Here is a 23,810-nt window from a genome sequence, read left to right as displayed (position 1 = left end):
CTCTATGAGAAACACTACCTGTTTTTCACAAGGGCTCACGAAAGACTCGTTCAGCTATGGTACCCGGGCTCAAATTCACTGATGGTACAGGAAGTAAACGTGAAGGTACAGGAAGTCGCCCTGGAGACCCAGATATCTGTCTTCTTCTTGAGAGGAGTGCATTTTTCTTTTGGCAAGAATGATACTGGACACGTCTTCTGTGACAGACTGATTGGGCTTGATTATCATCTGCATGCATTTAACATATGTCCCATCTTTTTTACGTGTCCTTTCGTAGTGGATACACTGTGTGTAAATATATCATATTTATAGTGTGAAACATACAGTAATAAAAATGCTGTCCCAGTAGAGGGTTGAATGAACTACAGATTCTGCGCTGCATTAACGTTCATGTATAGTGTCAGTTTCTTGTAACAGCTTGCAGTGTTACAAGCTCTTTTTCAATATACTCACCTTTACTCGATTAAGATTGTGTGTGGACTAAGGCTGAGGTCAGAAAATTCTGAATAACTGTCATGGGAGTTGCACATTTGGATGCATGTATTTCTGTAAGTACAGTTGTGCTGCTAAAACGAAATCTACCCAGGGGAAATAGCTTTTTTAGACTGCTTGCATAATGGACTATTTTGACTTTTTCAGTGGTTTTTTTGGCAATTGAACCCCTGTATGGTTTCAATTTCTCCACCATTTCGCTTCATAGTTGTCTCGTAGATTTATAAACCAGCTGGCCGTACAGAGTTCTATAAATTTTAACAGTTATTTTATAGCCAGCAGGCAACATTTTGTTATTTCAGAAGGGATATGCTGGGTGGGGGGGCTAGAGCGCTTTTCAGATTTCTAAATATTTTCAAATTCCCCGTGTTTTCGTAAGACCCCGCAGTGTGGTCCTCTAAAAGCGTGGCTGATAGTTTGGCTGCAGGTAGACGGCTGATATCGAGGTTCTCGTTAAAAAGGCCTGACGGCCATGGAGAGCGATGTGGAGCCTCAGCTGTCGCTGATTTGTTCGGGGCTGTTATCCTAACGCCGAGTGCTCCTTCTCTCCCTCCCACATTGCAGCGTAAGGCAAGGTGGTGTCCTCGAATAACATCCGCGAGGGAAGGAGAGCAAGGAGAGGAAAACTGCAGATTTTCATTAGGTCCTTCATACACTTTGGCTGCTCCTGAGTGAGACGGTATATTAAGACGCCTGGTTTCAGGTCTGGCAAGGGCCCTTCTTCTGAGTACCTCTGCAACAGTCTGGGCTGGAATTTTTTTGCTGGCTGGACTGGGCATCCAATCGTCACATTCATAATTAAATCCAACACCAATAATTCTAGGAATGTTCCCCGTTTCCCATTTTTTTCCCCAACAAGTTCTTCTTTTTTTATTATTCTCCAATGTAATAATTAAACCACATTTTTGTCAAATGAATGGAATGTGAAGCAATTAGTTTTAATGAAGTGCAAGGCAAAAATCGACACGAAAGCAATTACTGCGACAGAGTGATGGGCAGCTGAGGCCCGGTCAGGAGGCAGCGACACTGCTGCAACCAGCCTTGTCAACTGGTGTCAGCCTCCCGCCTCAATCAAAGGAGCCGATGTGTGTTTTCGGTCTGGCCGCAAGGTGCTGGTGTCTGGTATGGTGAGTGCCCTACAGTAGGGGAGAAATGAAAGACGTGCAGACAGAGACAGGATAGATGTAAGGCTTACTGGTCAGCAGGGACGAAGGGAATTAGAGTCACGGGACTGGCGGTTTTAGGGTGTTGTGGACAGAAGGCTTTTCGGGTCTCTACTGAAACCCTTCTCCGGTTTTTATTGTGTAATCTCTGGGCTGTTTGGTTGATGAAGTTCTGCCCTAAACCCTTGTAATATATGAGGCTAAACAGACCCTGGCTCAAGCAATGGCAGTATTCCAGCTATAGGCCTAAGTCTAGTTAGCCGGATGATATATATATAACTCCTCGCCAAACAGAGCCCAAACAAATCTTATTTTATCCTGTGGTGGAACACTTGAATCACATACCAAGTTATATGACTCCACTCCGCATTACCTCAGCTTGCTCACTTCATCAGAAGAGGGGTGGCTTACTTAAAATGAAATTCTCAAGAAAATGTCAGCAACAAATGATGAACAAGAGGAATGCATTCAAATGCTTCTGTTGGAACACCCAATTTGCTCTCTGAATGTTATTATTGTTACCTTACAAAACGAATTGATGTATCACTGACCCTCTAAATTTAGAGTGCTTTATTATAAGCAGATAGAACCAGCAATAGAACTTATGCGGTAATGGTTTAAACGTTTTAAGCAAATACTTCTAATTCTTTTGCGCCATGTCAGTAGTGAATTATTATTTGTTAATGGTTTCTTTAAACATTGAAAAGCTTGCGCTGAATTGGTTCATCTATGTTCTGTTGATGATTCTCAGGATGAACCTCATGCCAGAAAGCAGGAGATTGCAACCTCTATCTCTACAGCCTGTGTAAAGACATACTGTTTTTATTTTGTGCGACTATTTTCCTGCACTATATCTGGCTCTCGTGCGTTTTTGCTAGCTTTATGTTATAGGCTTCAGTCAGCAGCAAATCCAATTGGAGCCTCACCTACATGAGGTCAGGAGTCGCCAGAAGAAGACATGATTGAATGATTCCATTTGAGGACTTACTGCACATCAGAGTGTTAAATCTCATAGTCTTGTCGACTGTGAGCCTGACAGTCGAGGTTGCAGAACACGCTGCAGAGTTCTGTGTTCAGCCGGTCCCCCTCCTCCACCACGCAGAGCCAAAGCGAGAAGGATTAGCCGTTGCCGCTACCTGTCACTCCATACAGCATCTGTGTCAATAGCATTCCGCACGCTGTTGACGGAGGCCTTGCCACCAGGGAGCTTCCACCTGTTATAGCGTTTGAGGACAATATCGTAAATTCCCAGAGTGCCGTTCGGAACCTACAGCAGTGGCACAGAAGGGAGCGGTTGTTTGTTTTATACCACATGCCACAGAGCCTGGTGGGAGGCGGAACCGTCCGTCACCACAGAATTACCTCACCATTTGCCATATATGCAGTATTCTGTAAATTGATAAATTTGGTTCTTACTTCACTCTTTTTAGACTTGGCAAGCAAAGTAAACCCCCTGTAGATTTTGTTATTTTTGTAAATATTAAATAACTTCAAAACCCATTACTTACATGAAGCATGAAATGATAATTCACCCTGCTGTACAAATATGGAATTTCCCGCGGCCATCGCATTAGTGGAATCTGGGGTTATATTTGTTGGTGTCAGTCTAAATTACTGAGATGTCTTAATACCTTTCTGCAGTGTACATAGAGAAATAATTTTGGACAGAAACCCATGCAGACATTGTTGGCTTGTCATCCTCTCAACAAAAAAGAATGGGATTAAAATGTACCTGTCAAAACACACAGTTGTCTATTTTTATTTATTAAGGAAGAAAATTAATGGGATAACCTTAAAGGCCCAGGGGCTTGATTATTGTTAAGGAAACTGTGGTGGAACTGCAGCACAGTCCTGATCTTGGAGTGCCACCAGTTCCACCTGAGTACTTAATCACCCAATTAAACTAATCATTGTCTGGACTTAACCGGTTTGGCTTAGTTTTGAGAAGGTCAGTAATTCGGAGAGAAGCTTTTGTGCCGCAGCCTGCAGTGGTTTGGCTTAGCGTACCCTGGCCCCCCCAGCTCGCGGCGCATGACCTGGTGTGACTCAGCAGGTAACGGCAGCTATGTTCCCCCTCTCCCCTGTCTCCCTCCCCCCCCCTCCAGCGGACTGCCAGCCCCCCTGCCAGAACCGGGGCTCCTGCAGCCGACCCCACACCTGCGTGTGCCGTTCCGGGTTCCAGGGCGCCCACTGCGAGGAGGTGGCCCCGGAGCAGGTGTACATCCGCACGGGCGCCTCCCGGGCCCTCATGCCCGTCCGGCCCGGCGGCGGCGGCAGCGGCGGCGCCCAGCAGCAGCGCAGGAGGCCCGGCGGCGGCAGCACCAGGACTCAGACTCCCAGACCGCAGGCCCCAGTCACGAGACGGCCCCTTGCCACCGCGTAAGTCATTAACATTCCTCCCCCGTCGCTCGCAGCCCCGGCCATTTTCCCCTCTTAATTAATAGCATTTTCAATTCAGGCTTTTCTTCAGTGGGGTTTTTTTTCTTTCTTTCCCTCCTCCTCCTCCCTTTTATGTCAATGGAATGGTCTGTTTTTTCCCAACACAGTGTGAAGAAAATTGCCCCTCAATTGTATTAAACATAATTTGACCTCAGAAAATAGCTTCCACTTTAAGGGGAGGGAAGAATGCACACAGCAGATACTAAACACCGGATTTCAGGTCACGGCCTTTTAATGAAATGTGTACCAACTCTGCTTATCTGTGATAGACCAGAAAAAAAGGGCAGGAGGGGGGGTTTCAAAAAGATCCCATGATTTATAACAACAAGAACTTGGCTCCTGGTTCTGAAGAACCCTTTGAACTGTAATGAATCCGGACGTAACTAATACTGCAGCTGGATGACTGAAAACAAAGGTTTTTAACCTTTTAACTTTTTTTTTTGAATTTATTGCATGATTCCAATCCATGATGGGGTAAAACAGGTGAAGAAATGGCTCATGCTCCAGTAGTCTCCAACTATGGCAGTTTCTTGATGGAGTCTGTTCTAAAGGCAAGCTGACAATAGGGGCTGCTGATAAAGCATGTAAACCGGGGTGTAGGTCTTAGGGTTCTATCCTGTCACATCCTGTCGCTGCTATGAGGGCAGCCCAGTCAGGGTCATCTGAGGTCAGATTGGCTGCCTTCAGAGCATGGCTAATATAGGGCATGGGTTCTCACAGGTTATGAAGAAGTATGACAGCTAGCTTGTGGGTTATGCCGTACAGCATTCCATATGGTGTCCACCGTTGTCTCTGCTTGGAGCATGGTGGCCTATCAACTTATTCCTGCTACTGCAAATCAGCAGTATTTTCATGGATCAGACCAGACTCATATATATGTATGAGTGTGTGTATACACATACACGTGTGCATGTGAGCGACAGTATGCCTGAGAGAATGTGCAGGCCTTTCCTGTGAACATCCTCCAAGCGCTGGCCTGTTTGCTGTCAGCCTGGACCTCGCCCCTCAGAGCTGCAGTGCGTACTGGCAGGAAGGACGCGATCACATGGGCGCGCCTAGGGCGGAGCGGTAACCCATGGCAACAACCCGGTCAGCACTCTCCTTTGGTGACCAGAATGTGGCCACTGCAGCCTCATCCGCCCCACCCCCCCACCTCCCCCGGTTTTTTTTTTCTTTTTCTGACCATCACACAGCACTGATGAAGCTTCTCTAAAGGTCTGCACCTGAGAGTCAACAACACTATGCAACAGTGAGGACCTTAGTGTGTGTATCTGTCTGGGATGAAAGCCGGCATTGGGCCTACATTCTTAGTTAACGATGTTCGGTTTTAACGTTGTTTGCGTTCAATTTGAGCCGATAACAGGATGCACAACACATGTGCCTGCAGGGCCAGTCATGCATACTGTGGTGGAGCACACTGGCCCTTTGCCTGACTGTAAGTAGGAACACTGTCTCATGCAATTAAAAGCACTACCCTCACCTCAAGCTATTTCATTAAGGAGCTATGAAGTGAAACTGTAAAATGGGTGAAAACCTATCCCTGTGTAATTCGCCTGACAAGAAATGCAGTGGAAAAAGAAAAACATGATTTCCATTATAACTTAATTCCTTTGGCTTTTCAGTGTTGGTTTTTAAAGTGACTTGTTCAGCACCACTGAAATGACTGCCTCTGCACTTCGCCCCTATGAGAAGTGGGTGGTTGGGACTTCCCACATTACTTGGCCTTCCTGTCCAAAGGCCTTTTACTGGAATGGTGTAAACTACTCAGCTTCGACAGGAATCAAGTTTCAGTAAGAAACACCTTGGACATGGAAGCATACCACAAGAATTTTTAATTTTTTCCCATTTTCTCAAAGAACCATGTAAGACTTGGCAACCCCTGTAGCTGCTTTGAAGGTTTTTTTTATTACATCTTGATCCAACATTTTAATTGTGGATGTTGAAACGTCCTCAAAAGTTTAGGGAGATTTTGGTTATGTACTGAGGTACTTTATCCTGTCAAACTGTCTTCAGTGGGTTTGGTTTGGTTTGAGACCAGTGATTTATAAAGCTTGGTCATTTATTTGACTGCTTAGGTCACTAGAGTTTCAGCCAATGTGTCTTCTGGGTAATATCTTGCGGCAATTTTGATAAGTATGTCACATGTTTTCTGACGCTGTCCGGGTGTCATGTGATGCTGTAAACACTGACAAATAGCTGTCCTATCCCTGATTTTAGTCAGTAATTAGGGAAAACCTTTATATGTACTGCCAGTATTTACTGCAATTTTTTTTGTGAATCATTTCGATAGTCATAAATCTTTTTTTTTTTATTGCTCTAGGCATTTTTGTCAAAATGCCTAGAGCAATACAATCCCAGTGTCAAAAGTGCACTGTTGCTATGCACATGCTTTTCATATCGACACTGAAGATTTCAGGACTCTGACTCACAAGTCAAGGACAGCTAGGAAACCCAGCTCCTCGTTTAACAGCTAGAGAAGCAGACACATAAAGTGAGTCAGACGTATTATAGTGATGATTGATCCTAGCTTTTGGCTACTAGTAAGACTGACTAACACAGAAAAACAGGTGTTGCTAATCTGAGGATGAGCCATTTCCTCTGGCCTTCAACAGTCCTAGAATAGTTTCCAAATTTTTGCCTTGAGTATTAATCTGTCATGCTTTTGAGAAAGCCCTCTTGAGTTTGATGCGTCTGACTAGTCTGGCTTGAGTTGATGTGTCAGATTTGATTTGAGTTTATTTTGTGCTTAATTTTTGGTTACAGACTACAGTGGTGTTTCGTAGAAGGACTTGATTTGAATTTATGTTGTGTTTAATTTTATGTTTGCTATTTAAATGGTATTGCACCATGCTCTAAAATGTAATGTGCAATCAAGGAAACGGTGTTTTCCAGTGACTGAAAATGGCATGAAATGGCAGGAAATGAATGGCTAAAGTGGATTGGCCTTAAATTTATGCACCAAATGTAAACACACCTTTTTTTGTTCATTCAGATCATTAGCTGAAAATAGCTAATAGCTGAAATTGCCAATAGCTGAAATGCATGAAAAATGTTGGCTGTTGGAGGGGCTTCCTGGTTCCTGGAAGGGTTCCTGGACTGTTCAGCTCGGTCTGGTGCCCTATGGAGAGGGTAAAGAAGCGGTGACTGCTTGTGTGTAGAGGATGTTTCAGTGATGAGACAGGCCTTGTAATACTACGGACAGGTGGATGAATGTTTCAAAAATGTTTGCCATGGCATTCTGCACTGCAGTGGTGCTCATCAAACATACCCAGGGACTGACATACATATTGACATTGTGTCTGGGTTGATGCTGTGGGCATTTGTGGAGCCATTGCTCCCCGAAGTGAGTCAGTTCGATGGCGGGCAGGAGGGGGCGGCAGTGGCGGGGGCTTTCGGGGAAACGGCCCAGCGAACAGCACGCCCAAGGCCTTCGTCTCGGATATCAGACCGGCTGCCCCGTTGCCAAAATTTCGGGAGCAGCGCGAGGTCAGTGAGAAATCCCCGGCCTGTGCCAAGCCCAAATTAACAAGTGAGGAGAGCAGCCGTGGTGCAGATTAGACTGTCCTGCTGGTTTTACCCCCCCCTCCGTGAGGAAACGATGCAGGCCACTCAGACAGCCCAGACAGCAGGCCCAGACTCAACCCTCTCCAACCTTCTAGTCGTCCTGTTCTGCTCTGCTTAATTTGAAAAGTGTGAGGTATGTCTCTGTCTGTCACTTTTCTCCCCCCTCCCGCTCGTAAAATGTTCTGAAATGCACGCGGGGCATCTGTAAAGGCTCCAGGAGGTGTGTGGGCTGGCGGTGGAGCGGTCAGGGGGATAAAGGGTCACCTGGCCCACGAGCTGGTAACTCTAGACTCTGGTCTGTCCAGGCCGTCTGCTCTCTCGGCTTGCCAGTTGGCCTGGCGCTGTAATGAACTCTCTCTCCTTTATTGTCTGTAGAGCCGACGATGAAAATGTATTGCCTTGTCGTGAGCTGCTTTTCAGCACTCGCGCGTTTCATTCAAGGTCTTCTGAATATTTTATTTAGACTGGTGCCACTCGCTTACTCTGTGAAACTGGGATGGAAAATTGCTTGTCACAGTGCTGGTAATCACGTTATGTCCTTCTGACACTTTGGCAATATGCAACCAGCAATGAGCCTGAGGTCTGTGTTACAATTTTTCTATGTTCAGATTTAATTGGAGTTTTTTTTCAGTTTAAATGATTTCCCCAGTGTAAGAAGCCTCCATGTTGGCCTCCAGGAAGTGCTGTAAGCCCATAGGCATATTGGATGCCAGTCTGAGGGCATATGGTGGTGAGAAGTGGGCAGCCAGGGTGAGCTGTGGCCTGCCACACAGAGAGAAGCCGTCGCTACCAGACAACCGCGGGGATATTGCACATAACGACAACATCAGACATAGCGTGCTTTCAGCAAACACTGAAGCTTTTCAACGCCTGCATCATTATGCCTGCAGTCCATTCAGTCATGAGACGATATATATGCTAGGCCCCTGGTAATGTCTGTTTAATCGCTCCATCAGACGCGACTTGGCATTGCAGGTCGGAGCTAACTCACTGCGGCAGCATTTCCGATGCAGCGCAGCCATTAACAGTTTAACAACAGCTTTACAAAAAGCAGAGCCGAAAATGGCTTAACCACAAAAGCGAAAAACTGAACCAAGTGCTGTTGCATCAGACGTTTTCTAAAAAATGCGCTTATTGTGGCTCGCATTACCCGGGCCCCTTGTGTACAGGACCTGCAATTCTCTGACTCTTTCTGACGGGGAGAGGAAGTTCAATTCCCTGTGCGCAAACTTGGTGAATGAACCTAACATGTTTACGAGTGACAGTTGGACGTTTTTTAAATGCGTGGGGATTATCTAACCATATGAAAGTCTTCCCGTGAGAGCGGTCTGAGGCATGAGAACCACTGTTCTTTGCCCTTAACCCCAGCCATGTCCCCACCTACCTTTCCTTTCCCCATACGGACCTCCAGCGAACTCCCAGGGCCTGTGCTGCGTGTCAGGCCATAGGAGCACGGGTGTCTGCCCCGGCGCTCGTAAACTTTGAACCTAGCGCATCCTGAACATAGGCACATAAATCCCGCATTCCCCCAGAGCCCTGGAAGTGGGAAGCAGGCATTGCTGTGTAGTTCAGGGAGGGAGGAGGGGAGGTGGGGTCTGGGGGGGGGGGGGCTTTCCTCCGGGACTTCGCGCAGTTCTGGCGTTGAAACCCACTTCCCGGCCGGCCTCGGGTTCCCGCGGTCCGCGGCCGGCCCGGCGGCCGTCACCCGCCGTTACGGGGGTCAAGGCCGGCCGTGAACGCCCCCGGTCGCAGCTGCGGTGGACGCAACCCGTCGGGAGCCTCGGGCTGCTGTCCCGACCGTGCCCTCCGCCATCCCCTCGCTCCCCCTCTGACATCATCGCTCCACAGGAAAAAGGATGCGACGCGGGCCAGGATCCGCTCACATCGAGCACTGTCATCCTGCTCTCTGCGTCCAGCGGTTGCGTAACTCAAGGTGAAGGGAGGAAGCTGTGTTTTAGGAAACGTTGTGGGGCTTTGTCCCCCAGCATAGCTCCAGCCAATGAGCATGAACATCACAAGGCCACAAATCAGGACCAAAAGAGTGTAGAACCAAGTTTTAAAGTGAGTGTCAGAGTTGCATGATTTAGAAAAGAAAGAGAGTGACAAATCCTGCTGGAGATGGGCACATCTGTCCAAATCTTCCAAAGCTGTTTCATCCTTGGGTCTGATGTACCTGTATTGCTGGTACCAATTCTAGAATGTTCTATCTAGATGGACCTGACGCTTGTTGATGGGATTACTCTGGCATCATCAGCCAAAACTGAGAAGGGGAGGGGAACTTAAATTAAAGTTTCACTCTTTCGCTTTTCACCCAAAGTGTGGCTGTACAACAGTATACATCCTCTCTATGAGAAACACCTTGGTATTACTCATATCTTGCTTTTTGCCGCAGTCAGTGAGGGGTTTGTTCGTGCACCTGAGGGTTGTTTTCAGGTGAAGCGGCTGTGCTTTGAGGGCATGACTCATTAGGAAGCTACCGCGCCACGCGCTGCGCCGGGCATGTTTTCATAACAGCAGCTTACCGACTTAATGACTTTTCGTCTACTGCTGCAGGAGATGATAAAATGGCCCGCGGTTTTCTTCTGAACCTCTGCGAGGAGGAGGGAGGGAGGTGGGCGGCGGGACCAGAGGCACTGAGGTCAGAGGAAAAATAAGGAGGAGGAAGGGGCCCATAAAGACATGTTTCACTTAGAAGGGTCACATGTTCACTCCCGGGGGCCATTCCCACTGAGATAGCGGCGAGGCTTTAGAGGAGAAACCGCGACTCAAAGATCTTGTCTTCAGGCTAATATTCAAACAACCACTGTCACTGTGGTGTAAGAAGGGAGTGAGCTACTGTAAGCTGGATTTGCTAATGAATTTCACAAGAATTTCACAATTGCACAAGAATTTCTTTGCTCAGAATGACCTGTGTTATACTGTGCACTTGACAAATAAAAACACTTTGACTTTGACTTTAATGAATTGTGAAAAGACGAGTAAAGCCCACAGAAAGCAGGCATCTGAAAGTGTAAGCGTGTTGGCGATTTAGGTTTTATTATTACCTGCCGTTTGCTAGCATTAGCGTTATTAGGCTATTTCCCAATATGTTAAGTGCTCAGAACGGCCCACACTTGCCGTCCTGTGACTAATGCACAGTAGTCGTGAAGGAGTAACGAGGCGTGCTTACACAGGGTTGTTTTCGGAGGAGACACTGGACCCCGCAGCCATTTTTCAGAGAAAATTGTGGTCTCTGAGGGAGTTCTCAATGCATTAACTGTAGATTAGTCATTCCTTTTTTACAATAACCGACGCTGCTCCTCTCCCCGAAGCACTGTCAACAAAGCTTTCTGCGGCCAGTGAGCACTTCTGCCCCGGGATGCTATTGGGGAAACAGTGGGTGGGTGAGGTGGCTGCCGGCCACAGAGAGAGCAAAAGGGGAAAGTTTATTAACTTGCTGCACATCAGTGGGGAGCCTATGTTTGTTCTTAAAACTAATTGGTTCACCCTGGAGCTTTAGAGGAAGTGTGTGACGTGAAGTGTGTGTGTGTGTGTGTGTTTGTGTATGTATGTGGCTGTATATCCATGAGTTTCGGTACATTGGTCTATTTTTAAAAATCTTTTTATCTATTTTATCAGTTATTTAATAGACAGAGTCATGTTCTGCAATGTGCCAAATACAAACGGTCATAAAATAGTGCTCGATGCTCTCCGTGCTGTGTTTGACTGTATCCTACTGTCTGTCTCTGGCTGCTTGTCTCACAAATGCTTGGTTAATCAGGAGTCACGTGTCACACATTTGGCTTTTCATCAGTAGGAATACATGAATACAGGAATTATACGTCTGATAAGTATCCACGGGACCAGACTAAACAGTGCACCCCACAGACGCCCTCTCATACGGTAATGTGCGCTTCACGCTTCCTCGGGTGGAGTCCAAGCCGGCCTGCCTACCGTCTTCTGCGGTTTCCAGCCGAACTCGTTTGCCTGGGAAAGCCATCCCGGCACCCGGTATTCTACTTTCCTCCGCAGGCAGGAAAAAGCCAGGAGAGCCGGCCGCGGTGCCTCCGAGCGCTGCAGCCCAGAGAGGAAGCCGCTCGCTGGGGAATCGAGGGGGATAAATCTGTACCCGTGATATACGGCCGGCTCTCCATATGGTATACTTGTTTCGCTGTACAGTAGTAACCCTCCTTCCCCTTTTCAAGTCAACCTGGTCAGGAACATTTAGAGAGGCCGTGCGTTTCAGTCGAATTCCGGCCGAGCGAATGAAATGAAGCGACGGTCGGTTAGCTCCGGCGTGAAGGAGCGAGCGCCTGCCTGCCCTCTGTGTTGATGCTGCAAACTTGACCTTTGGCCTCCTCCCCGGTCCCAGATGAGCCCTTTCGCTGGCGATGCGTGAGGGCGTGCGCTTTCCGGGACACGAGCTGAGAGACGTCCTCTTCAGCGCGCCGCGTCTTTCAGCCCACGTCACCGAGACTGCAGACTCAGCTCCGCCGTGGCCTGAGCTGAACCCGTAATGCGAAGCAGGGGGCTGGGGCGGGGAGGCTGCCAGTGTGTCCGTCTGCTTTTCCCGAAACACAGACGGATCGAATAGGACGGGCTACGCAAGGTTTCCCTGTCCTTCCAGTTTCTCTCACCTGAAATCCAGCGTTGTTTTTAAATGTGTCCGCTCGCGTGGTGCAGATGTTCAGCATCAGATCGTGTGGCATGCGTGTGGTGGCGTGGGCCACAGCTGGGAGGCAGGAAGAGTGACCTGTCGAAACCGCGAGCGCCGTGGTGGTCGGAATACCTCAGAGAGCTCCCGATCCGCAGAGGTGCGGCGTGCTCCTCGGCCCGGCGTTCCCAGGCCTGGTCAGACCCATTCGCCACGCTAGCGCCACGCCGCGGGTCACGGCCCAAACAGGCCCTGGCGGACGCGGCCGTCAGGCCAGGAACGACACGCCGGCTATGCTCCTAAGCACCCAGGCCCAAAGGCATCATCAATCAGGCCACACTCCTGAGAACCGGTGACGAAAATATGAATGACTAATATGGCGGCGTAGTGGATCATTTACACAGCCACAGGTCAGAGTGCTGTGGGCCAGGGACCGCACTCGTCCGTTTCCACCTCTGCACGTCAAGAGGTGTCACTCCGAGCTCTTGAGCAGTTATTGATGGTGTTTGGTTTAACGGATGACTTGGCGCATTCCTGACGCGGAGCAGCCCTCTTGCCGGAAAATGAAAATAAATAAACAGGCCGTGCCTTTAATTCCAGACGTCCAAAGCTATTTTCGCATAATCTTTATTCACGGCGCTTAAAATGATAATGCTCTGTTTACTTTTTTCAAATGGCTTCCTTAAATCAGTGTCAAACGCCTCCAGTACAGTCAGTTATTATTTTTGCACCTGCTAGGATTGACACTGGAGAACTTGTGCAGTTCTGAAAATGAAAAAAAAAAAAAAAACGAAACAAAAGTTTGTTATTAGAGCTTGCTGGATGCTGTTTTCTGCACGGCTGTCTGACTGTAATTTGGTAAATGAATAGAAGACTGGAATAATAGACAGGAGACTGCAATATGCTGGAGCAGGTTGAAAGGCTTTTCATTACCACATGTCTGCAAGCCTTATTGGGCTTGCTCCCTAGACCACAGAAACCACAGCGCTGGGACAGAGGAGCCCACTCCCGTCCTCAGACCGTGTTTCACAGCCTCACAGCCCTGAGGTGGAAATAGATGGGCTGGAAAAACGGAGGATGGCTCGGGCCGCTTGAAACCGAACAAGTCCTTCGAGTCTTATGTCAGGCCTGTCCTCGTGTGACGCCTCCCTCTCTGACAGACGTGTTTATCTCCCAGCTCCTCCGAACTGCCAGTTTGAATGAAACAATGGACATGAGGTGGGGGGTTCATATTTTTATAGAATTTTATTGGATCACCTTAAATCTTATTAAAACACCAAACCATGGGATACATGATCTTCATTGAGTGATCATATTTCTATTCCAGAACAGGATTTAACTGAAGGTCTTTGTGTTTACACCGTTGTGCTGTAGAAACACAGCCTAATGATTTTGCCATACTTGCTCAAATGAGCTTACCGTATTTAAAAAAAACAAGAACTTTCAATTTTATATTAAAACTTTAGATCAGATTGATGAAAGTGATGAAATTTGCCTGTTTTGCTTTTTTTACATAGCTGAACTTCCATGCACTTACAGAACTGCCCTTACAGAACTGTACAAAGATAAACGGTGCTTTAGAGCGCAGTTCATCTTTCATAAGAATTAATCCTAACCCCTGTGGTAGATAGCTGTCTGCTAACAACATACTGAGCAGCAGTCGGCTTTGACCGCAAACTGCTTAATGAATTAAGCTAACGCCGTTCTAATTTACGGTACCCGGGCCGTGCGTAAGATTTGTGAGGTTCCTGGGGCACCATGCAGCGGGAGCTTGATTTAAGTTGGCCACAGAAATGCGACCTCCGTTGCTCCCTCACTCAGCGCCGCACCCGCTTTTTCATGTGGGGTAAAGAATCTGCCAAGAGCCACAATTGGCCAAGCTACGGCTATAACGGTGAGAGATGCTATCAAAGCACAATAGGCCAATCGCGCGCCTGCTGTAATTGCTCACTGCTGTTTGGCTCTTCACAAAGGCACAGTATAGAAGTCATTAAACCATCTCCTGACTAAAACATACTGCTTCTCATAAACCTGCTGTATTTCTACCGTGAAATCACACTGATGGCACCATCGGGGTGTTCTGTGTATGTTGCCGACTCATACGTAATCTATTTTTCAGGTTTTGCCTTTAAAGAATTGATTCACTAATGCGTGTCACAGAAGTCCTAAATGATTATTGCACTGTCTTGATGACAACACTGTGACTTCTGAGGTATTGGACTACAAAATAGGAATTGTTCTATGAACAGAATCTTCTGATATGTCAATTAAACAGAGGGTGACTACTGCCCAATGTCAGTTTAGTGACAATTTTGAGATTGTGTGACATTAAAGGTGACATAATTGCAAGTTGAAAATTTTGGGGAATACAACAGAAACGTTTTAGTTGTTTAATTTTACAATAATGAGAATTGTTTGTATTGTATATGCAACTATAGATTAAGCTCAAATTCAATTGAGAGCAATTTCAAAGTTAAGGCACTGTACTGATTCAGTACCTTGAGCAATATATAACTCTTCTGTGGTTTTTTTGGGCTTTTCAAAGTTGTGCAGCTCAGTAGAAAAAAAATGTTAATAAAACGGTTCATTTCCTCAACCAGTCTTTACTACTCTAATTAAAAGAAAAAACAGTTCTAGAGAAGGTAATAATGAGAGCGTGCTAGACAACAGGCTCCTGGTTTGCAGTCACACAGAGCTTGATTTGATCCACATGCATGTGGTGAAAGATTACTACGTTGTAAACTGGTAATGAGGATGTTGTCTCTTTACATTCAGTTTACTAAAGGGATGGCATATGTTGATGAAACCAAGCACTACAATCCATTTATTTGTTATTCAAGAAACACCTAATGTTTCGTGCCATCGTTTAAGTGTGATGGCTAGCCTGTAGAGCTCATTTGTGAGAACAACAACTCTCTCTGTTAAGGCTCACATGTTATTTTGTAGGCGATTACACCGCAAAGCAGCAGATCTGCAACAGCACACTTAAAAGATCACCCACAAGAAATTAACCATCCCTGTGGCCTGCAATTTTGTGGTCAGGCTTTGATATGGGAGGGATTTATGTTATTTTAGGTTTTTCGATGAGCACACATCAGTGTGGTTCAATGGTTTAGCCGTGTTGCCACGTGCTACCAGCAACAACAGCAGTTAACTGCCACATGCTCGAATATAGCAGTGTCTGGAAGTATATATTTATAGAGACATGTTCAATGTCAAGAGCTGAAGGCTGATTGAAAAGAACGTGGACTGACCTCAAAAACCCTCGCCCACCATACGGGTTTGTCAGAGACTCCATCCAAAGGTAACAATTTAAGGAAATGGTACATATCGCTCCAATTGTGGTAGGCCACTAAAATGGTAACCATGGTGTTATTTTGGTCAGCAATAGGTGATTCTTTCATACTGGAAAAACCAACATTTCTGGCTGCTAAGCTCTTGCTGGGAAGCTGAAGAGACTCGGTTCTCTATGCTGCCCAGTACAACAGGTACAAAGACGGTTTGCTGAAGATACATTTTTGATTTTTCCCTGCTTCTTGGAGCCCATGTTTGGTATTCCAGGTCTTTTAGCCCGAGCAAGCAAATTCTTTTCGCCTGAGGAAACAAACTTGTTTAGCATGTGGGGCATGCTGGATGAAGACTTAAAAAGGATTGCTCGTTTATTTTGCCATTGAGTCTGACTCCTAAAATTGTTGTTTGAATTCAAATATCCACTATAACTATGGAAATATGACATTTGCCAGATGTGTGTATATAACACTGTTATCCTGGCCCCCTTAATGTGCTTCTCTTTAGGATGTAGCCGCCTCAACAAAAGGAGCAAGCAAGTCTATTTTTGGCACGTTCATTTAAATCACAGCTTTCCCAGCTAGCATGTTTTGTCTTTGAAGAATGGTGCTATTGGTTTCCGGGTCAGGAGTAATCGGACAGTTAAGTTAGTTCTTAATGACTGCATTCTGCAAGGAATGTCTTCCTTTGTAGATTGGTGTCAAAGGTTCTGTTTTCTGGGGGAAGTTATTTACAGTCACTTTTGGAATGCTCCTCTAATTCATTACACAACGGTGCGTTAGAAGCTAATCTTTTGATACAGTCAAGCTCATGTTTGTTTGCTAATGTGTTTGACTGAACCCTCGTGAGCCCTATTACAGGGACTGAACTCACGGAGCGTGCAAGTGTCTCAAAATGAGGCCTGGTCGTGTCTGAGGGGTCTACGCTTCAGTGGCACACAGGAACACTACCGGCTACAGTCTAGCTCACTTAACTGGCGAATCCTTTAGGATGCAGTCCTGTAAACTTTCCCTGTAATGACAGCAGGCTTCTGCATTGATTTAGTCTAATTCCAGTGCAAACTAAGTGTTTCTTTACCAGCCTGCTGTCATTAGGAAGATTGTTGGCCAGACGCTTGTGAATAGCATCCAGCACTTTCCAAGGCCGAAATTACCCTAATTATGGCTACTTTGGAAATAATGCAGAGACATAGTAGAAGAATAAAAGAAACGTGTGACATTTCCTTGTTTTCAACCCATGAGAATCCCTTTTTTTGACAGTAATGGGCTGTCAGTCCTTTATGGCTCATTGTTTACAATATAAATTGTTTTTGTATGTAGAACGTTTTATGTTTAAAATCATACTTTTTTTAATTCATAGCTCACTTTGTAAATTCTTGTTGAAAGATATTTCAGTGCACAGCAGTTCCCCTTATTCTCCCCTTTGTTTTTTTTTTAAACTGAACATTCCATCGATGAGCAAGACATTCCTCCATAAAACTGTAATTCAGTTGAGAATTTGGATGACAGAAGACAATGCAACATTGGCGATTTTGAACAATTGAGAATACTTTATAAGTACTTTTGGGAATTGAGAAATGTTAGTGAATATTATCTTCAGACAGCAGGATGTGGAACTGAATAATCATTCCCTTTTCCAGACTTTCTGTTGTTTTTCCAAATCATCCTGATGATCTGCATGCTTGGAAATGAAGTAATGCTCTTCTAATAGTTTTATTTGATGATGATGAGAAATGTTTGTACATTTTGTTCAGTTTTTTTCAGGCTCTAAATGATTAACACTTGTTTTCCTATGAGACACACGGAACTGCAGCTAATTGTTTTTGACTTTTAAAAAGAAGATAAGTTCTTGAGGAAAAAAACTTCTGGTAAAGGGTTTCTTTAACAGTTTTAGTAAATTCAAGAACATTTCTCTACTCAACATCATAAAGGACACCTTGGTAACACACGACTTTGCCCTTTCTGCCATATTTTCTACATGACTTAAAATAAGGCTCACACAAAGAAACATTCAAACTGATTGTGATTGTTTTGTGTGTGTGTGTGTGTACGTGTGTGTATGTGTGCTTGCATGTGCGTGTGTGTGTCTGTGTGTGCGTGTGTGTGTGTGCTTGCATGTGTGTGTGTCTGTGTGTGCGTGTGTGTATGTGTGCGTGTGTGTGTGTGCATGTGTCTGTGTGTGCATGTGTGTGTGTGATTGCATGTGTGTGTGTGTGTGTGTGTATGTGTGTGTGTGTGTGTGTGTGTGTGTGTGTGTGTGTGTATGTGTGTGTGTGTGTGTGTGTGTGTGTGTGTGTGTGTGTGTCTGCACATGCGCACGTGTGTGTAACTGTCATTCTAGCCCTCCAGGCCCGGGCTGGTGAGAGGCAGACTGGGGCACCCATGCCAGCGCTCTGAAAGCACTGGAGAGTCCTGCCTGATGTTAGATGGGATTGTTGAGACAGACGTGGCCAAATTGCAAGTTCCACCATGCGGGCGAAGGCCTCTGATCAGCCTGCTTCTGCATTAGGCCCAGCCAGCCAAAGCCGGAGCCATTAAGGTCGATCCTGAGCTCCGCCTTTTTAAACAATTCAAAAAAGAAAAATGACCCGTACCGAGGTAAAAGGGTTTCCCGTCACCCATCACTCACAGCGCAGAGGCGGTGGCCTCTGACTCTTTAAAGAACAGTGTTCAGAGCTTCACTGTTTACTGAGCTCACCTCATGATATATAAATTAAATATATCATAAGTGTTTCTATGGCTTTTTTACTAACAAGGATATTGGTAATGTCTCAGAAAGTTTATTTCACTATTACAAGTTAGAGTACAAAAATAGCTTTAAAAGGAATGTTAAAAACATCCATTTGTTCCCTCAACATAATTAAGGCAGTTTTACCAGTGGGAGTTTTCGGTGCTTTTTGGCATATATTACAATTTTAGGGCATGTTCACTGGCACTGAAAGTATTCAGACTCTTTAGGATTTAATCTCTCGTGTTCGTCCATTAGTATCTTGTTGCTCCAAGAATCTGGAGCGTATTACAGCCCTCGAGCTGTGAAAAAAACACATGAAATACCTCTTTTGTGTTTTCCATGTGGATATTATTTAGCATGTATTTACCCAACTGTGCATTTATTTCCTCCGTGGAGTCGGCATGGGGGGGTTATGCTGCTTGACTGCTCAGATTGCTTGTTTTGTACTGAGCCATTGGCAGGAAGGCAGGAGGTACGTTCCAGGCAAACAGTGTGGTTCTCCCCCCATCGCTTAAAGATCCCTGCCCCAGAAGTGTCACCAAACAGCGAGAAGGAGGGTCGATCGCAGGCAATTGGAAATCACTGTTTTTTTTTTTTCAGCCTCAGAATGGAAAATGGCCGCAGGTCCTACATGCCGAGTCTAGTGTAAATGAACGCGGGTCACAAGCAGTGGCAGGGGAGAGGGGGAGAGGGCGCCGTGCTGCAGGGAGGGCCGGGGCGGGGGGGGGATTAATCCCCCGCGGCCATCAAATTAATCTCGCCGGTGGGGCCTGCAGACTCTGGTTTCCGACGGGCACCGGCAGAAAAAGCAATAGCAACTTGAAAAATGTACCGATAGGAAGCGATCTGTTTTGAGAACACTCCAGTACTTCGCAGTTCCTGGCAGCCTAACAAAGCCCGCTAGCAGAATGCTACAAAGGAAGCTTTCGGTCCCCCCACCAACACAACAAAAGGAATGCTTGCCGTTTTGTTCGGCCGGATTATGTCATTAAGCTCTATTAGCAACACATTTTACAGGATTTAGTGTCAGCAAACAGCCATGAAATCAGAGATATTTTTTGTTTGTTTTTGCCCATTGAATTTCCGCTAATCCCCCTTTTCCTAAGGTTGTAACAACAGTGGCAAGGGATTGCACCAGTCGCAGTTAGTGAGCCATGCTCCTGGTATTCAGCTTGTGTTTAATTTGTCTAACACTGTCACAACCAATTTCGCTGGGCTTCGCCCTCAATCCAACCCCCTTCCTTTGTGGCACAGAAAACACTTCATATTTCTGTCAAATGGTGAGCCTAATTGGCTTTTGTGCTTATTATTGTTAACTGACTTGTAAACTTTTGAATCGTTACCAGGAATAGTGTACAGGTGGCACACAGCCCAGTACACTAAATCCACCCCTGACTGCTTGTGTTTGCTAACTATAGAAGTGAAATTTCCAAGGTTGCGTGATGATTGGGGGGTTTTGCGTGAGGTCATATTAGTTTGGTATAACATTGGTAGACCCTTCCAGTATTGACCATGACAGTACAAAAAGAGCGGTCCACAATCCAGCCCTGTAAATGGTCTGACCAGGCTGAAGCAGACAGTGATTTCTGAAAAAATCCTCTTTCCAGGATCTGGTCTCTTTAACCTGTGTCAAAAGGCACAGAGCAGCTGCACTGAGCATGCTCAGTATGATGGATGCATTCCCTGTCTTACAGGAAACGTTAGTCGCATGACGCAATGCCTAGATGCGCCTTGTTTAGAGGAAATTATTATCACGATCGGCAGCCAAAATGGCTCCTCTGAGTAATGCGTTGGAAAAGGCACAACCCGAGCCTCTATTTAATTCATGCGGATCCTTGTATCGGTTGCTAATTTGATTTTTCTTGACATGCTAAAAATGTCAGAATGGTTCGCCAGATGTATGAGGAAATGAAGCAAGCAGCCCCCCCCCCCAACCCCACCCCCCTCCTTACAAACTCACCTTCTCTTTTGAGACGGTCCCTCACTGTCGGCCGCTGCGCTGGGCCCGAGACTGAGGGGCCGGAGGGGCCCGGGGCCCCGGTTTCTCTCCCTCGGGGGTCGACCGGTGCAGGAAGCGCAGGACCCCGAGAGGGCCGGAGTCCCAGGGAGGTCAGCCGTGGAGAGAGAGCCCCGTTTCCCATGACCGAGCCCAAGTCGTGCGTCCGCCCGTGTCTCAGAGGCTGCCTCCCGCAATTAATACCTGCCTGCTGATAGGACAAAGGCACGCAGGGACCAGCGGCCGCACTGCCATTCCCAGCTATCTGTTAATTAAGCTTTATCTTTTCAAAAAGTTGAAAGGAAGGTGTATCTGTCTGACATAGGGGTGCGCTTTGCTTGCTTGCTCACTGTGTAGAAATTCTTTGCCTTTGCAAAGCGTGAGGTTCAGAAGCCACTCCTCCCACCATACGAGTGTGCAACTGCAATGTTACAGTAACGCTAAAGTCACTTATGTCATAAGGTTGTCATGAGTCGTGTGGCTAGCTTTGTGAAAAGCCACTTGTATTCCTGAAGGACACGATAAAAGAAGGCCTGAAGAGTGATAGCTTCAATAAAAGAAGGGAAAAACTTAAAATTCTGAAATTCTGTGCAGTACTTTAACCCGTTCAGTTGGAAAATGGAGGGCATTTTTCTCCACTTGTGTGAACAAGTGTGGCTTAATGCATTTGAATGATACCGAGGCATCCAACTGCGTTTCAGTGTACATTCTTCCTGTAGTAATTAAATGTTTCGGTTGGTTTCGGGGTGAACGTGAATTGGGTCTCACGTGGCTCTCCTTGTTAATGTCCTCAGATGCCAGTGGGCTAATGATGTCTGGGGAGTTTGCTAATGCAGTTAATGCAGCCCTGCTCAATGCTCTTTAAAGGCAATTGTATACAGCGCTCTCTAAACACGACCGTCCTGACCCAGATACCTCAGGAGTAATTGCTGGGCCTTTGTTGGGCAATGAAAGTTCCCATACCGCACGCTTGTGTTGAGTTTAGTATATGTATGTGTGTGTGTGTGTGTGTGTCTGTGTCTGTGTGTGTGTGTGTGTGTGTGTGTGTCTGTGTCTGTATGTGTGTGTGTGAGATAGAGGGAAAGGGAGAGAGAAAGAGCGAGAGGCTAAGAAAGAAAGCACAAAAGAGCAATAGAAAATGTAATAAATCTGTTTTCCGTAATTCAATCATTTCGCATTTCTAAAATTTTGTTCCCATTGGCTCTCATGGTCTTAATATTCCTCTCTGTTGTGATCACAGACTCAGATTTAATTCGAGTGCCCGGCTATAATTTGATGCTGAGAGTACATTTTCTGATTCCCAAAGCAGGCTTCCCGCAGCCGCAGGCAGAGTGGTCCTAGATTGCTTCTCATTCACCCGGAGTATGACACAATGGCTGGGGATTCCTCCCCGACTTCATTTGTCGAGCCTCGTAGTAAGGATGACATCAAACGAACACAATGACCCCCCCTCCGTCTCCCACCACCCTCCCCCTCCGTCCCACCCCCCTCCCCCACACACATCCAAATATAGAGACAGGACCGATGACCTCATGCCGTCAGGAAGTATTTTTCGATAGTAAATAAAACATCTGGTCTGGCCCAGGAAGAGAGAGGACTTGGTATCGCAGGGACCGGAATGGAAAAACACGCTCATGTCAGTTTGTGTGTAATGCGGACTGACACCGGCGCTCCGGGCTGGTCCAGGGACATCCAGAAGCGGCCGCTGTCCGGAGGTGAACAGCGGGTTTCAGCAACAGTTCCTCGCGGAAGGCAGGCGGTCCTGAGTGGTGGGCAGCGAAGGGTTTTAAGATTGAATGCTGGCCAGGACACTGCTGTTACAGCCTTTAGAAAAGTATCCTGTCTGGGGTGCTTCTGTGAATACCCCACACTTGATGTAGAACCTGCTTTTCATAATAATAATAATAATAATAATAATACTAAGAATAATAATAATGCTGTTCGGTTTTGGAGTAGAACTTCGGGACAGTTATGTAATGCGGCTCCACTCTGGGGTATGACTCATCAAGCCATCCACATGCACGGTGCGCTGAGGAAATTTAATAATATGTCTGCTTGACAACCAGCAGACATGCCGTGCGTGTTGGGCTCCGTGAGCGTTAGTGACTCCCCCTGTTGCTCCGCAGTCATCTCTAATATCACGTGAGGCTGAAAACATGCATTTTGAGTTCAGGCGTTTATACGGTCTGGGGGCTTTTTTTTCATGTGGCGCTACACGTAGACCTGTGGCTGTGGGAGCCAACGAGATGCAGCTGTCTGGGCCTGGCGTTTGTAATACACACACGCACACACAGCCGGTTGCCCTCGGGGGGGGTGCGGGGGGGAGTTACACCTGCACACCGGGGTCATTAGCGGCGGCGGTCTGCGCCCTCCTCCCAGGCCTCATGCCCGCGCAGCGGGGGCGACTGGCGAGCCGCGCGCGCGGCGGCCAGGAGCCTGCCTTTGAACCGATAATGGCCTTAAGCTTGTTTTTCATCGTTAGCACGCTTGCCAATACCAGTGAGGATCACACCCGTATCGGCCGCCGATTCCTTTACGCTCGATCGCGCTCAATGCCGCGTTGCCGTCGCGAATTTCACTTTGAATAATTTCAGTTATAACAGAGAGGTCAGAGGTCAATCGGCCTTACCGAAAATCAGTTGTTTTTTTGGTCTTGGTTATGACTAAAGTGATTTGATGCGCAGCGCACGAAGACGAAGCATTAGATGCGATGAAGCACAAAGGAATCTGCCGCTAATGGGTGATCTTTATTTAAATTGGCATGCTTGTTGACCACGCAAAACCATTAAGAACAGGTTCGGGATAATTACCGAATAAAGGCAATTACCTCCGCTTCTCCTTTGTAGCTGCCACAGTCACTTTAGAGCATCGGACACTCTCACTATTCTGGCAATAATCAGAGGGAACCATTAGATCATGTGGCAATGGTGTACAAATCTATGACAAAAAAACGCAGTGATGGGATGGGGTGTGGGGATTTAACCTTGGAGATTTTTCACTGTTTGCAGCATACTGTATGTCTCAGACAGAGCTCTGTCCCTGAGGTTGCCTTTCAAACAGAACTGTCCTCTGATCTCAGATTACAGGTTTCTTCAGACAAACACAGGATGGGAACAATTAGGGCCACGTTGTTCCGTCCAACTCGCAGGAAGTTTGTTGACTCAAGTCAACTAATCCTCTATGCTCAACCCCAGAGCTCTGTGATATTCCATGTTCTGTCAGCATGAACCTGTAATAGAGAGGATGACCCAACTGCAATGTGCTAGCGCTAAGTACTGTAATTGTTAGACACTTTATTTTACCTTAATCAGTGATGGCTGATATCATGTTAACAGCAAGCAGAGTGATTTCTAATTCATGAGAGGCATGATTCTTTGATGTTGGTGATTCACTATCACCGATTCAGTTATAACAAAATATGCCAAAATGATAAAATGATTCAATCTGCTCATTCAGTTAGCTAACAGTGTGACCTAAGGCAAAAATAGGTTTTGTTCATGCAGTG

General features: G+C 46.4%; 1 protein-coding gene across 1 annotated transcript in view; it reads left to right on the top strand.

Annotated features, from left to right (window-relative positions):
• Positions 1-23,810, top strand: part of LOC135250888 (latent-transforming growth factor beta-binding protein 2-like) — a 108,768-nt gene that overhangs the window by 21,057 nt on the left and 63,901 nt on the right. Inside the window, exon 3 of the mRNA XM_064327679.1 lies at positions 3,761-4,034. Within this exon, the coding sequence (XP_064183749.1) occupies positions 3,761-4,034 (274 nt within the window). The remainder of the gene's footprint in view (positions 1-3,760; positions 4,035-23,810) is intronic.

This window comes from Anguilla rostrata, chromosome 1 (assembly GCF_018555375.3).
Source record: "Anguilla rostrata isolate EN2019 chromosome 1, ASM1855537v3, whole genome shotgun sequence".
Lineage (NCBI taxonomy): Eukaryota > Metazoa > Chordata > Actinopteri > Anguilliformes > Anguillidae > Anguilla > Anguilla rostrata.
This window is presented reverse-complemented; position numbering and strand designations above follow the sequence as displayed.